The sequence below is a fragment of the Aythya marila genome, assembly GCF_965140915.1.
Source record: "Aythya marila genome assembly, chromosome: 2".
NCBI lineage: Eukaryota > Metazoa > Chordata > Aves > Anseriformes > Anatidae > Aythya > Aythya marila.
This window is the reverse complement of record NC_139043.1, coordinates 44,554,579-44,570,231: the sequence shown is the minus strand read 5'-3', so window position 1 is coordinate 44,570,231 and position 15,653 is coordinate 44,554,579. Positions and strand designations below refer to the sequence as shown.

The 15,653-nt window shown below is 40.5% G+C and overlaps 1 protein-coding gene across 1 annotated transcript in view; it reads left to right on the top strand.

The window, feature by feature from the left end:
* ZNRF2 (zinc and ring finger 2) overlaps positions 1–15,653 on the top strand; it is a 57,042-nt gene that overhangs the window by 19,867 nt on the left and 21,522 nt on the right. Inside the window, exon 2 of the mRNA XM_082753903.1 lies at positions 9,845–9,940. Coding sequence (XP_082610029.1) covers positions 9,845–9,940 — 96 coding nt within the window. The remainder of the gene's footprint in view (positions 1–9,844; positions 9,941–15,653) is intronic.

Genomic DNA, 15,653 nt, shown 5'->3' with positions numbered 1-15,653 from the left:
TCAATTGGTCCTGTCTTAGAAATAAGAGCTTTTACAGAACTAGTAATTATAAAACTTAAATATCATTCCAACTTAAGAACCTGCTCTCATTTTATTAAAATCTGCACAGAATTCATGTTTAACAGTTAAATGATGTTAATCCTGACAGATTTAACAATCTAATTCCAATATACACCTTTCTGAAGTTACAGCATTTTCTAACCCTTGGTCTTCTCCCTATTTTGAAAGGTTCTCTAATGATTCTGTTAAAAATCTAGCTTCTTATAAACCTATATCCTAGTTTCTGTAACTCTGTATACTAAGGTACTCGTTTTCTAAGTTGGAAGACTAGAGCAGTCACTGGAGAGTGAACTTAGTTAAATTTTCCAATTACAACCAAGAAGGCGGCTTTATGAGAAGTGAAGATATCAATAATATTTACGAGTTGTTCCTAAAGCAAAATTCCTTTGTGCTGAAGGTGAATGACTTTTTTCAGCCCAGGCCTTGCTACTGAATTCAGGCCTCATTAGTAAATCATTTATTCTGTTTTGGGGAAAAAAAACAAACAAACAAAAAAAAAAAAAAAAAAAAAAAAAACATGCTTGACTTTCACTGGTTCCAAGTGAATGAATATCCATAGGTTAGTTTCCCCGCAGATTTAAGAAAATGGTGCCTTTTGTGGAGGACTGCTATTTTGAGAGCTCAGGAGGGAAAATACTGCATATAATGATGTAGGAAAGTCTGCTGTTGTGCTAGTCATTAAAAATTTTTGTATGTATAATTAAAAAATGGGATGAAAACAATGAGAAAACATGTATGCTGTGAAACGATTATCCTTGACTCTCTTGAAACTGAACTTTTATTACGTATAATTCTGTTACATTGAATGATAAATGTAACCATAACTACTTTCGATATATAATTTAATGATGCTGTTAAAATAAGACATCTTTATCAAAGTTAATATTGAAACTCCTGAGAACATCCCATATAATAATTAAACTTTTTATTTACATGTATTCTTCCCAGTTGTACTCTTTAATATTTTGTATTGACTTTTTTGTCATTGATTGGTTTTCCCCTTTTTTCTTTGTCACTGCTACCTCTATTTCTGCAGGAACAAGTAGGTTACTGGTAAGTATTTCAACTAAACCAGACCTTACAAAGTTTTGCCTTAGTGAGGACGTTTTTTTTTTTCTTTTCCTTTTACCCTCACTTACTTTGGTAAAAACTTTGTAGACAGCAGACCAGTTGTCTGTAAATGCTGTGCTTCCTCAGGTCTCCATTACCGCCTTGTTTGTGTAGTAGAATACTAGTTTTGAGATTCTCCAAGAGACTTTGTCTTCTGCATGCTGTCGAGCAGCATCCATATCTGTGCTGTCTTCGAAGATGCTGCCTTCTCCTGGGGCTTGCTCCCTTGTTCCCGTCTGCTGCGTTTCAAGTGCAGTGTTTACTTTGTCTCTCCCATTTTTTTTTTTTTTTTTTTTTCCATAAGACCTTCTATGCATTTTGGCTAGTTTGCTCAGAAGACTTCTCTGCGTCTGACGAGGTGCTCTGTCTTCACGTGTTGGGTTTAGTCATCCTCGTCAACCATTACTCAGCCATTTTCCCATCACACCTCTTTCCTTTTAGCTCTCATTAAATACACTCTCAGCATGATACAGCCACCCTCCCCTCTCTTACTATCATGCTTCGTGTAATTTTAATCCGATTTGTTGCGTTGTGCAGTGCGAGTTTTCGAGATATTGGTGTCCGTGCATTTTCAAAAAGTAGGACTTCATTCTTTTCTTCTCATCTTGGAGCAGCTCTTCCTATACTTACGGGATTTCTGTTGAAAGCATTTTCTTTAATCCTACTGGATTTGTGAAAGTCCTGACTTTATGGGCACTGTGGAGAAGGGTGGTGGTGGTGTAAAAAAAAAAAAAAAAAACACTGGTCCCCTCTACATAAGAATAATGAGCTGTCTTGCCAAATTACTCAGTCACTCCAGAAGAGCCTACTTCAGCAGAACAGTGGGACACTGTTATCCTGCCTGTCTTCTCCACCTCCCATTGTGAAGCGATGAATGGGAAGAGACCTTCTTTTTCGGGTGTTGGAGGAAAATGTGGCTCCAGGGAATGCGAGAAAAGTGAGGGCGTAGGAAAATTAACGAAGAAAAACAAAAAACCCAAACACCTAGGTTTAGGGGAGAATAAGAGTGAGAAAAAAGAATACTCTGCACTTGAACTGTGGTGGGTGAGGTAGGAAAAAATGATAGGAATATGTAATGTCTACCGAGTAAGAGTTTGAAGTCATTTCATTTGCATGAAGTTTTCAGACCTCCAAGCTGCCTTGCACTGAGATATTTGGCATCATTTGGTAACGGAAAATCTAAGCTTGTTTGCCAAGTTAATCCTGCCTACAACGTGCAAATGAAATACACTTGTGCCCAGAATCACTGACCATGCTTTCTGGCATGATTTCTATGATTTCCAGCATTCATCATACACAGGAGGCTAATTTTTTTTTTAATAATTTGGATCTAGAGTCCACGTGGACCCTTTTTTTTTTTGTACAAGACAGCTGAGGCTTGTTCTTACCTTTAAACCTACTGAAAGCAACTTCCAACACAAGTTTATGCTCCTTTAAAAATTTGTCTTGTTACCGTGCTTGTGAATTTGAAAATACATAGACTCAGGAGGAGTTCAGACGAAGGAGGTTTGAGCAGTCTGTCGTCTGCGTTGACTACAGATCCCTACAGATGGTGGGCTGGGGGAATAACACCCGACCACACACCCCCTACACACAAGTGGAGCTACAAGGTCTTTTCTACTTGTGCTCAGTGCTAGCTTTGATCTAAAATAGCGCTCCCGAAAAGCTGTCACTCTAGTAACAGCTGTTCTTATTCTTGTATTAAGAGACAAAATCACCCTTTCCACAAGTCTTTCCCACCTACAGTCGTATCTTCTGGTTTTCAAGGTATTTTAGCGCGGGGCTTTCCCCCCACCTCTACTTTCGTGGCTGTATTTATTGCTCTTCAGTTTCTAAAAACGCACAGCTGTCGATTATAGTCATTATCATGTGTTTTACATTGGTGTTAGACACCTGGAGCTGTGCAGTTGATAAAGGCTTTACTCGTGAATAAGAAAATGTCTTGTTCAATTCCTGCTCTTCGTTCTGTACTGCGTTATTTTTCAGTGATCGCTATTGAAGATAACAATTAGCAAGACCCAATTAACAAGATGAAGGGAGTTAAAGAAGTTACATAGTGAGGTGTTCCTTCTTCAGCTTTTGCTTAGGAGGTGAAGGAAGTATTATCCAAACGCATCTTCTCAAACTATTCCACGTCTCCTGTGAGTTTATCCTTAACTGAAATAAATTTCAGTCTTGTTGTTTTGTTTTTTTTCTCCCCATTTCATTTGTTCTTCTCTCTCCTGTGGGTGCTGTGCGAGCTTTAAATAAATAAAAAAAATACAGGAGAAGGTCCCTTATTCTCATCAAGGAATTCACAAGTGTATTTATTTCAGTTTTATGGCACAAGACGGGTGAAGAAACCACTATAGTTTAGGAGCGCAAAATCACAAGTGCTGAGAAGAAGAAAATACTTGTGCATAATCTGGTCGAGTTTTGTAAAATGACAGAGTTTGGTGTTTTTGTGTTGTTGTCTTTGCTAGTATATGATTTCCTACTCTCTCTCAAACTGAGGGAGGTACATCCTTATTTCTTTTCATCTCCAGAGGTCTTTCCAGATGGGTTCTCTCAGCTTAGGCCACTGGCAGTGTAAGGAAGGATGAAAGACAAACAAATAGATGTACATGTATCTTTTCTCCCGTAATAATAAAAAAAAAAAAACCTCTCTACATAAAATGACAAATTTTCTCCAAGTAGCCACTTGTATTGGGAGCTACAGCATTTAGAAATTTTCATTCAGAGGGTTCCTTGGGAACTGGTAATACTTTTTCTTTCTTCTTCTTCTCTTTATTTTATAAACCTTCAGACTTCTTAAAGACGGTTAAAAAAAATGCCAGTTCTCTGTTCTTAAATTAGTGTGAATTAATCTTATTCCCTTTGATGGTAGGGGTAAAGTTGCCAGGTAAGATGTTAGCTTTGGTAAAGCAATGTGCTTTCATGTACAAAGCTTCATGGTTTTTGTTTAAGGAATTACTCATTCTGTCTTTCCATTTCAGCTGGCTGAGGAGAAGAGAAGAGGGAATTCTGTGGCCAAATAACTCTGACGTGTGGTCTTGACTGGAGCTCTTTTTTTTTCTTTTCTTTAAGAGTTACAAATTAGATTACAAAAGAAGAGTGTGACAAAAATTTGACTTGACCAGGAGTGTTACTTCAGCAAGAATTTGAATTCTTCCCACCTATTTTTCTGCTGTTCTTACGATCTCGCTTCATAGTCCTTCACGGAGTCGAATATAAAAGGAAGGAGTGGAAGAAGTAGATGCATTGTACAGAAACATAAAATGTTGATGCTATTTGTTTGATATTCGCGTCGGTAGACTTAGAGAATATAGTCTAGATTAAAAAATAAGTAGGTGGATGCAGAAATAGTTTAGAAAAATCTTGTCTCTGTTCTAAGAAAGCAATTCAAGTGGAGTATTGCAGTGGTCCATGCTGGGTTCATTTTTAATCCTCTTGGGAGACACTTTAAAAATGGAATCTAGAGCCAGACTTGTAAGATCTGGAAGCAAAACTGACATTCATCATTAGTTTTGACATATTAGAAAAATGTTCAGAATTGATTAAAAAAGAGAAATTGAAAGTACTAAACATGTAGGGGTGGTTGTGAGTGGAATGGGACAGCAGTCCAGTGGTTTGTGTACAGGGTGAGTATGTGTACACCTATAAAGGATAAATCCTTCTCTCAACACCTGGTAAAACAGAAAAAGGTGATAAGTAACCATGCATTTCTGCTTAGGACTTCTGGAGGTTTGGCCTGCAAGCTCTGCCCAATTTTTGGCAATCCAATATTAAAATGTCAGACAGAGCCCAGAAGAGAGCTACAGGAATAAAAGTTTTAGATACCAGAGCCTGTAAGGAAAGATTAGAGTAACTGGTTTTGTGCAGGCTAGTGGAAAAAGATGAAGGGTGCATTTCCTAGTTTGAGCATGCTTTTTTGCTTTTTTTTTTTTACCCAAAGGACAGTTACCAGCTGTTTGCCATGTCCACTGAACCCATAAGAAGTAATAAGCCTTGTTTTGTAAGTGAACGCTGCCAAATGAGAGAGAAGGGAAGATTTTTCTCTCTAGGAGTGGCTGTTCAGCATTGCGGGTTGGCTAGGATGGTTGTAAAGTCTTTCACTAGTTGATTTTTCAGGGCAGATTAAATCCTCTAAGTGCATTTACCCAGTTGCCCTGTGTGGGATGAACTCAGTTACCTCTTGACATCCTTTCTAACCACGTTTCTCTGTAAGGTCTTTCCTGTTTATTGGCGAAGGGCGTTTTGTTTAATAGGTTTTAGCATCATTATGCAGGCATGATTTGTGACAATATTCTTGCATACCACCCTGCATACCGTCATATTTACTGGATGCTGTGCTTCCAGACTGTCTGTACTTATTTCTCTGAATGCTGAAGAACAAGTGCAAGCATGTAAGTAACTTTTGTCAGCCTTCTTAATTGCCAAATACATTTTGCAAAAGTGTGTGTATGTAAAGCTTCATTTACAACTTGCTTAAATGTAAACCGAGATGGATTTATCTGTCTTCACTGAAAACACAAGCATACAAAAACTTGACTGCATTCGATATTTATTTGTGAAGGACAGTTAGTTTCATTATACTTTTAGTGTGTTTTTGGTGATGTTCTTGTCATCAATGACATTAACATTGACCAAAAGGACCACCCCAAAGGTATTCCAGAATAATACCAAAATATTTTTGCAAAAAAATTGCCCAGGAGTTTGTGTTATTTGTTGGATTTGAGATTTTGTTTTGTGGGATGTGGGAAACAATAGGATTTCTTGGATAACTGTAGGCCCTTTAGCAAAAGATGGCAGTCTGAATAAAGTGATACATTCAAGAGAAAATGAGAAAGAGAATTCACTTCTGAATATTGAATCCCTTACACAGGTTTAGTTATTTCAAACTTTCTGTGCCATCTTGGAATTTTCTAGTTGCTTTGCTGTAACTTTCTGTTTCTTTCTGTCCTACCTCTTTTCTTGTAACTGCACTTCTTTCCAGGATTGTGGGTTTGGTTTAAGTAACCTCTTACTTTCGGTATTGTATTTAGGATTGTGAAACTAGGTGATGGAGTCTGAAAGAATTTGCCTCTGGTGTCTCTTAAGCCTGCACTTGCAGAAGTCAGCGAGGTGTCTGTGCGTGCTCAGTTCTTTCCTGCTCTGCAGCTTGGGATTGAGAGGTGACTGAGGTTGTGATGAGTGGTGGCTCATGCTTTTTTATCACGGGCAACGTCCTCTCTGCAATGTGAGAAGGAAGGACAGCCTTGCAACTATGTGGTGACCCTAATGCAAAGGTGATGGTTGCTTATCTTGGATGAGGATAAGGGATGCCGAGAAACCACCAACTTCATAAGAGTTGCATTTTTGTCTAGAACTATAGGTCATCTGTTACTCTATCTTTTTGTAGATAACATTTGACAATTTTTACAGGACACTTAACCTGATGCCACCTCATCCAAGGACTACTTCTACTTTGTCACCCACATATCTGCAAAAGCAGTGTTTATCTGCGAAACCCAGGGAAACAAGTCAAGTAGAGAACAAGTTATTTTTAACCTGTTGCTGATGGTTGAAGTCATGTGGAACTTTCTTAAAGTTTATCAGAATTGTTCCTTGAAACTGGTGGTAAAAACAAACATGGGCTATCGATGTTGTTAGCCTGCTGGACAGTGGTACAATAGGGTCTTTGTTCCTGCAGAGCGCTTAATTGTGAACTGGGTCATGAAACTATTGCCTTCTGATTTGAGGTAAGGAAAACACCAAGTTGGTGACAGTGTTGGAAGCTCACTTATCTTTGAAAATACACTTAAAAATAGTGTCTACATTCAAGATAATTTGTTCTTCGGGGCTGCTAAAGGAGTTGGAAATGATAACATCCTTCACGCAAAACACGCACTGTGCATCTGTTGAGGGAGATGGCTAAGACCAGGAGCTGGTTATTGCAGCACAACTCTGGGAAGGAATAAGAAGTGGGATTTCACTTGCCTTTGCAAAACGTTTCAGTAGATATAGAGAGCTCAAGGCACTTTTTCTGTTGTAACGCTGGTCTCTGGCACTCAGCTGATGCTGGTTGGTGGAAAACCATCTTTTTCCACAAAGAAACCTTTACCACTGGCTGCTAAATTGGTCTGTAAGTCTTAGTTAAGTGTAAGTGGGGTGTTGTTCTGCATGTTGAATACAGCTACAGCAGTCATCTTCCAGGCCTGCAGTGTCAGGAGGATATTTGTATGTGCTTACCTGTTACCTCAGCTCCTCCTTGACACTGGATACGTCACGAGGTACTCTATTGTCAAAATCTGGGCTGTTTACAAGACTTAAGGACAGGCACATGATCGAATGAGCACATTCAGCTGAGTACTCCAGTGGGATAACCAATAAAGATTTTTCACAGCTGTCTATCCTTGGGCATGGTTTTAAGGAAAACCCTTTTCTTGCTTGCACTGATAAAGGCTGCTGCTATTATTATTACCATATACACAATTTCTCCTTACTGTTTTGTTTGGATTCAGGGCTTCTCTCCCCACGTTCCTGGGATAGGTACCTTTTTAATACCACTGTTAACTTCAGAAGAGGTTGTAGAGACCTAGTGGTGGTTTTCCCTGCCCCTGCCACTCCCAACTAGATGTGTTGGTGACCCTGGGGAATAGCTTGAAGAGTTCTGTCCAGAAAGCAGAGGCGACTTGTTAATGACTGCCCCAGCGCTCAACTAGCCATGAACATAATTGCTAACATGCTGTAGCGCAAACGCTCCCTTCTGGCATGGTCTGCAGCGTGTGAGGAAGTTATGTGCCTTTTTACATCAAAATATGTTGTCAGTTGTGCCTGCTAGGAGTGTATAAATAAGAATAAGGCACGGGTATTGGTAGGTTTTTGGACTGTGACTAGACTTGAGAATAATCAGCTGCATTTCGCTGATAATGGCTGAGAGAGAACTTCCCCCTAGCCCAGTTTTTGGAGAAAACCATAACGAAACGGCTTCGGGTGGTTTGGGGTGTTTAGAGGACCGAGATACTAATTTAGATTTTAGTCATGTTGAGATGCAGCCTGCGGGAAAGAGGTTACGTGGTGGCTGAAGGGTCACTGACAGAGCCTCCTCCAAGTAAATGAATCCTCCCAACCTGTTCTTCAAAATACACGTTTGGTTGTTTTGTGCTTATTAATCCGTGGGTGTAACCGTGACTAGTAACCATGTGGGTTTGGGAGGGATGTCAAAAAAGGAGAGAGGAGCAATATTTAAAATAAAGTGCAAGACTGGAACAAGAGCAAGCAGATATGAAGCACTCGTAGCTAAAATGGGAAGAATCAGAGCTGTACTTTATCTCAGGAAGTGGTTTCCAGTGTACACGTTCAGTTGCTGCTCCGAGTTCCCCATGTGTGCTACCAGCTGTCTGGTTTCACTTGCTTCCTATTAGCTGTAGAAAAAAAAACAACAACTGTTGCCTCCACAAATTCAGTGCGTTTCTTCAAGTGCTAATGCTTCAGGGCTGGTTGCTTGATCTACCTCTGGATAATAATTACCAGAAAAGATCAAAATTCTCAGGCATCAGTAACTTGAAAGTGCAACATCGAGTCACTCGATACCCTTGGCTGACTCAATTCATCATGAGCTCCTGAGGTTGGAGGTACAAAAGCAAGGGACAGCAAAGTAAAGACGATGGGAGCAGGCTGGGATGTGGATACTGGAGGTGCAATGTCCACTTATACACGCCCGTGTCATTCCTTTCCTACAGTGCCAATGAAAGAGTTGGCATTGAGCACGGATTTTGAATATTTTTAAGTAGATATTTTTGCTCCGTGTTGTCCTGTAGGCATACATCTTAACAGCTCTTCTGCATCAAGATCCTTGTTGGGTGGCTTTTTGTCTCACTTGCACGTTAATTACTCAGCAGATCCAAATCAGCCTACCACTCAGACTTTTCTGTGGATCCTAAAACTTGTCCAACCAATCTTGTCCTCTTAACTGGAAGACATGGTAATGACATAAATTAAAGCATTAAGTAGTTTTGTCATGGACTATTATGCAGTTGCATCACAATCCAGACTGTCTTAATTATTCTTTATCCCGCGTTGCCTCAGGCTGTGACCTCACAAGCTAAACAAGGTCAAGCTTGGCTAGGATGAGAGAAGTCAAACAAATTCGGTGCTACAGGAAATATCAGTGATTCAGTAGGTGAGGCGACACCCCTGAGTTAATGTTGTGCCCCAGACTGGCGTAGGATGCTGCAGCTTGCCTGATGAGATGTAAAACTGAGATCCTTTGTTAACTTTTCAACGCTGTTCCTGGGAAAAGCGATGCTGTTAATTCAGAGCTCCTGCCCAGGTTCAGATTTTAATGATTACGTGCTCCCTACTTTTCTAATTTCTGTTTTGGTAGAGCCGTGTTATCCTTTCTCTCCTGTCTTAAACTGCTCTTGAGGTTGTTGTGAAACTTTACATTCCAGAGGTGGTGACATGTTCACACTTGGCAACAGATCCATCTGCAGAAACAATGGTCCTTTCTGAGGTCTTTTGAAATCAAGAGAATTATATTCATGGAAGAAAAGTCAGGTCAACACTGAAAAGCTGCCAGATTTATTTATTTATTTATTTTTATTATTATTATTTTTGCTTTGAATGTGTGGAGAATGTTGTTTTGGCTTAAATGTGGATATTGGCTACGTGGTCAAGTGTACTCACGCTTACATGTTTTTGTTTTTCATAGGATTCAAGTGCCCTGTATGTTCAAAATTTGTATCTTCTGATGAAATGGATTTACACCTTGTGATGTGTTTGACAAAACCAAGGATAACCTACAATGGTAAGAAAGAAGTAAGCTGATAATTTCTTCATTTTAAACGTTAGAGTGATGATAATTATTTATTTAGTAAGATATTCAGGTAACTAATCCAATGGACTCAGAAGTGATGTGTTTTTTTTTTTTTTGGCTTGTAGTAAATTTTTTCAAAATAATTTCTGAGAACCTGGTCTCTTTTTTTAACGTTGTAAGCCAGTATAATTTATGCTGTTGACTTGTACTACAAATGTGAAATTATCCTTATCTGAGTATGTTTTATTCCATTTTTGATCACAAGGTCATATGCTAGTCATTGTCCAGTTAGGGTGCAACTGAGATAGGTGTAGCTTAAACAACCTCTCATCTAATGGCATTGAGTGATCAGAAAGATCAAGCCAGTCTCCTACTGGGGCCATTGCTAAGAGCTGTTATTGATGCACCATGTATTTATAGCTTAGTCAAAAAAGGGGCTTTCTTGAAGGAGCTGAGGAACTGCCTATTGTTTATGTGATAGCATAAGGACTTGTAGATAAGACCTTCAGTCTTTATGGGTTTAGCAAGACTTTTCCCAGTGTCAAATGAATCAACCATGGTAGCTCTGTTCTCATACCACTAAGCTCTCCTTGTAAGCAGCCTGTGATGCAAGACAAACAGAACTTTTGCCACTTTGGGGATCAAACCCTTCTGTCGCTGTGGTTTAGGCTAACACTCAGCTCTATGTGAGAGGTTAGAAGGAAACTGAGAGGGAGTCAGACTCATTTTGGAGGTGCAGAGCAAAAAGTTGAGAGTCAGTGGTCACAATTTGCAGCAAGGATAATTCAGATTCGATGTAAGGTAGAAAGTCCTCGTAGTGAGGATGGTCCAACACAGTAGCAAGTGCCCAGAGAGGCTGTGCAACCTCATCAGAAAGTGACTGGGTAAGGCCCTGAGCAACTTAGACTAAGTCGGTCCAGTTTTGAATGAGGGACCAGAAGACCTCCAGAGGTCCCTTCCAACTTAAGTTAATGTCTAAATAACTGGTAGTGTTATGGACTCTTTGTGGTCTCCCTTCTGTTATGGTATTCTATGCTGAATTTTGTCTTGGAAGGAGTCTTGAAGGACAGTAGGGCCCATCTTATTCTTTGTCTGGATAGCAATAAGGCATCAGGGTTACAGGAACAGCGTTAATTGTGAAAATAATTTGAAATCATATACCAGCAGTTGTGAAATCCATTTCAAAGCACAGTACTCAGGTAAAATAAATATATATTTTTTTTTCTCCTGGTGTTGCACCATATATTTGAGAAGGTTGACTTTACCTAGCAGAGAATTTTTTTTTTCTTTTTGTTCTGGTATTTTTGTTTTGTTTTTGTCTTTTAAATTAGGACGAAGCAGTTTCCAAGGTGGGTCTTTAGGGTTCTGTGTACTGTGACCTGCTGAGCATAAGAGAGAAGTGGGCTAGTCAGCCCAGTAAGGGAGAAGTAAAGCACTTGGGATCAGTTTGGGTGGAGCAGAAGGTGGCAAGCTGGCAGAGAGCAAGCTCTGGCTGTAATCCAGCTGGTGGGATGTGCACAAATTACAAGCTGACAGACTGAGATCCTATGCTCCTGCTGCTTCCTATATGTATGTACGAGCACATTCAGCTGACTTACTTTTTTTCAAGGAAATAGCAATCACATAACACAACCTCTCAGTGGTGTTTGTGACATTCATTTGTATTGCAGTGGTGCCATATTCAAACTTTTTTTTTTTCCTCTGCATTGTCTCTCCCAGCTGGTATGTTGTTAATTGGAGCTCTTTTGGGCCATCTCATTACTTTTGTACAGTCCCTTAAGCAAAAAAACAAACAAACAAAAAAAAAAAACTTCCCTGTAAATGAGCACAAATAAAAACCCCTGTGTGGCCCATGAAGCCACTCTCTTGATAATTTGCAACACAACAAAAGCAGTTGTGGACAATGCAATGTAAGGTATTACCTGAATCATGTAATTTGTCAAATTAGGAGCGTGTCTACAGCGTACAGAGCCTCGGATGCTCATTCTAGGAAGTGGTTATAGAAGCTTGAAAGGAGAAAACTACTAAATTGCAGAAATTGGTTTGAGAGAGACACTTACCTGGAATTACAGTCTCATTCTCATAAAACCTTAATAGAAGTGTGCATTAATCCTTTTGACGGCAGCTGGTTAGCTCCTGGAGTTGTGGACTGAATCTTAAATTAGAGAATATAGTTGGTTACTTAAGGTACTGCAGCACAGAGAAATTGAGGATATGGCTTCAGCGTTGTGCATCACTTAGTAGTTACTTTGTAGTATGATTGTGATACGTTTAATGAGGCTAAATAAAGAGGATTAACTAGCAGATCAATAACTTGACTGAATGCTGCTGTAATTACAGGCCCAGAATTGCACGCGGATGTCTAGATGCATACATTTTCCTGTATTTTTGCTGTTTGCTAGGATGAGATCAGTAAGCTATAAGAAGGGCATCTCACGTTTTGCTTTAGAGAAAAAAAAAAAGATGCTGCTATCAACTCTTGATCTTCTTTTACCTCCTTTTTCTCTCTACATTTACGTTGCAAGTAGTTGAAGGGAACCTTACACTTGCAAGCGGTGGGATGTTTAAAAGTTAGGTGGTTGGGCTGAACTGTGCATATATCGAATTCTGTTTTGGATATGTTTCCTCGTGATACTGTGACTGTTTGAAGATTAGCTCTTTCTAGGAAATGTCCGGAGCAAATTGTACCTATTGTGGGATTCTGAGAAGACGAGCATTCTTTCTTCTCAATGGGAGTCTAAGGCTTTCTGAAAAATGGTGTAAGACTGTTGTGATTAGAAAGTTTTGTTTGTTTGTTTATGAAAGTCCTCCCAGGCAATGTCTAACTGCTTTCTGAACTACCTTTGTGCATTGCCTTTGGGCAGAAGGAAGGGCCAGTGCACTGCAGTCTGTGGCAGCTGCCTGATTTACACGTGTTTCCTGAAAGGCACTGGTCACAAACTTGTCCCAGTTGTGTGCTACAAGTTGTGCTGATTTTCATAGAAGTAAATCAGTACGTTTTATTAGCCTTATTCTTTTTAAAATCATGTGATTTGCCTCCAACAGAGATCTCATTGCTTACTCAGTTGGGCCTGTAAAAAGGGCTCTTTCTTTTTTCTATGGAACTTTGTTCCAAGTATCTTCAACTACTTGTGGTGCGCAGCCATGAACCAGTATATAGTCATTTTGATACAAAAGCTGTTTAAGTGAACTGAATTGTGCAAATTCTGTGGTGTTTGCTGTTACTGTCTTACATAGTCTTGCTTTTTTTAGCCATTAAGGACACCCTTCATACCGTGACTTGCTGAGTCGCCAAGGAGCCCGAATAGGTCCTGTGCACTTGCTAGCCACAGGCTGCTGAAAGCCGGTTTTGTGGAGAAAGCGTGTTTCTTGGTAGTCAGCCTGTTTTTTGGATGTTTTTTGAAAACCATTGCTAAACTAAATACTCTACAGCCACACCAATTTTGTTCATCATCTTCAGTGTGTTCGGTGAGGCCCCTGTCACCAGGTCTTTCCAATTTGCAATGGTGAGTGGCACACAGGGCCCACTGGAGGCCGACTCTCCCAAAGATGCTGCTCACGGAGCCGTGGTGTGTTTTGGCCAGGCAGAGCCCTTCTCTCAAGCAAGGCTTGGTGCTTTGGAAGCAACTTGCTTGGCCTCCTTGCTATTGGGTCAGTCTACGTACATACCAACTGCTGAACAGCAGAAGATCAGGCTTACGTGGCGAACTTCGAATGCAATTATTGTTCAGTTTGTGTTTTTATGGTATTGATGCATTTTTTCACTGGGAGATGTTTAAAAAGACCCGAGAAGACACAATTGAGAGAGCTGCTTGGGACTCGAAGCAAACTACTTTTAGAGGGCCTGCAACTAATGCACCAGTTCCTTCTGAAGAAACCTCGCAGCTGGTTGTGTCTGAAGTAATTCTGTTTGTCTTCTCGCCATGCCTTTGTTTGCCTCTCGGAACACTTTGTAAGACTTTATTATTATTGTTGAAGGGCCTCTCTGACAGCAGGGCCCAGCAGCCTGGCGGCCGGCCAGCTGGGGAAGCCAGTGACCCCGTGGAGCCGGGGAGAGCCAGTCGGCTCGCTGCACTGCTTGGCTGGCTCGGCGAGCCGGCCTCTCCTCTCTCCAAAGTTTTTGATTGAAGTAGCACATTCCTGCGGAATATTTTGGGTTTCAGCAAGTCAGCACTTCGCGTCGGAGCGTCGTCCTGCTGGAAGCTTTCTGAACGGGCCTCCGGGAAGCTTTGACATCGGGGCTGCTCCCGCTCAGGCCGCCTTGCCTTCAATTCAAATACGGCAGTGGGTCTGGTTAGGGGCCAACATACTGAGCGAGGCAAGTTTCCTGGAGAAAAAACTTTTGCTTGTCTAATTTCAGAGAGTTAATATTACATCTTGCAGCGAGTGTGTGAGCTGTTAGAGGAGTTTTCCTTCCTCAAGGTAACCACTTCGCAATTTTTTTTTAATTACAATAAGTGAAATTTTGAGCCCTCACAACAAAAAAGAGCAGGGGATCATACATCATATACAGCACTGATTACATATATGGTTTATTTTTAAAGTTTATTCAGCTCTGTTTTGAGTGGAAGATTAGTACGTGGCAAAACTGTTGCAGACAGAACATTGAAAATGAAGGTAGGTGTACTGGAAGGAAGACAAGAGTGAAACTCGACGTGCTTTTCTTGTTCAGCAACATACTTTGTCTTTAAGGGTGTTTGAATCCAGTACCAGGCACAGCCAGCCAAATATTCCGGTGCCGACTAACTGAACTCAAGGTGACTTGAACCGCAGCAGTGCTCAAGCTCCAGCAGTGCTCTGATGTAGATTAGTAAGGAAGCAAAGCAGGGTTTTGTCACGAGGGTGTAAATACTCTGTTAATTCTAAATCAGTTCAAAAAGAGAAGTGGTCGCACTGCATGTTTGGTGACGCCGAGGCCTGCGTGCGAGTTTCAGAGTCAGGAAATGGCATCTGTCTGAGCAATGATCCTGCTGTAGAAGTTCTCAAAATCTAAATGACAACTACAGCATGTGCATTTCGATGCATAAAGGACCCAAAGGACTGCACAAAAATATTATTGAGACATGCTTTGTGAATGGGACTGACCTGGTTTTTTTCCAGCACAAGTTGTAAGTTTATTTGATTTGTGGCTGTTTTGAAATCTTTGGGCCAAGCTACTTTTGTCAGAACTTAGTTTATATTGCTCAGTGGAAGGGAAGTGCACCACAGCCTGGCATCTGGACCACTGAGATCTGTGATGCTGGTAGTTATCCCCACTGCAGTGACTTAATTTCCTTGATCACTTCTGTTCACTAAAAAGGGGAGAGTGGTGTTTTACTCAGCAGGGCTGATGCCATTACCTGTCTTGACTAAGGCACTCAAAACTTCGTTTTCTTCATGCTGAAGAGAATTACTAATCTCAAGTTCACTTCTCTTCTAGGATTCCTGAGACCATACCCTAAAAGACCTTGCAAAAGGGCATCTTGCCAGTCTGCCAGGAAAAGCTTAAGCCTTCCTCCTTGTCCTCATCCTTTAATAGGACTAGACTTTCAGCAAAGTAGTACAAAATAATACCAAGGCAAAGCAGTTCTTTCGTTCCGCTTCACATGAGATACAGGATTCTCCTTAGAAATTTTCAGTTCTCCTGTTTTGGAGTTTAACAAGGTTATTGACCAAGAGTTTCTAGCTTCTTGCTCTGCCCTAGGTGGTTCTGCATTCTGTCCTC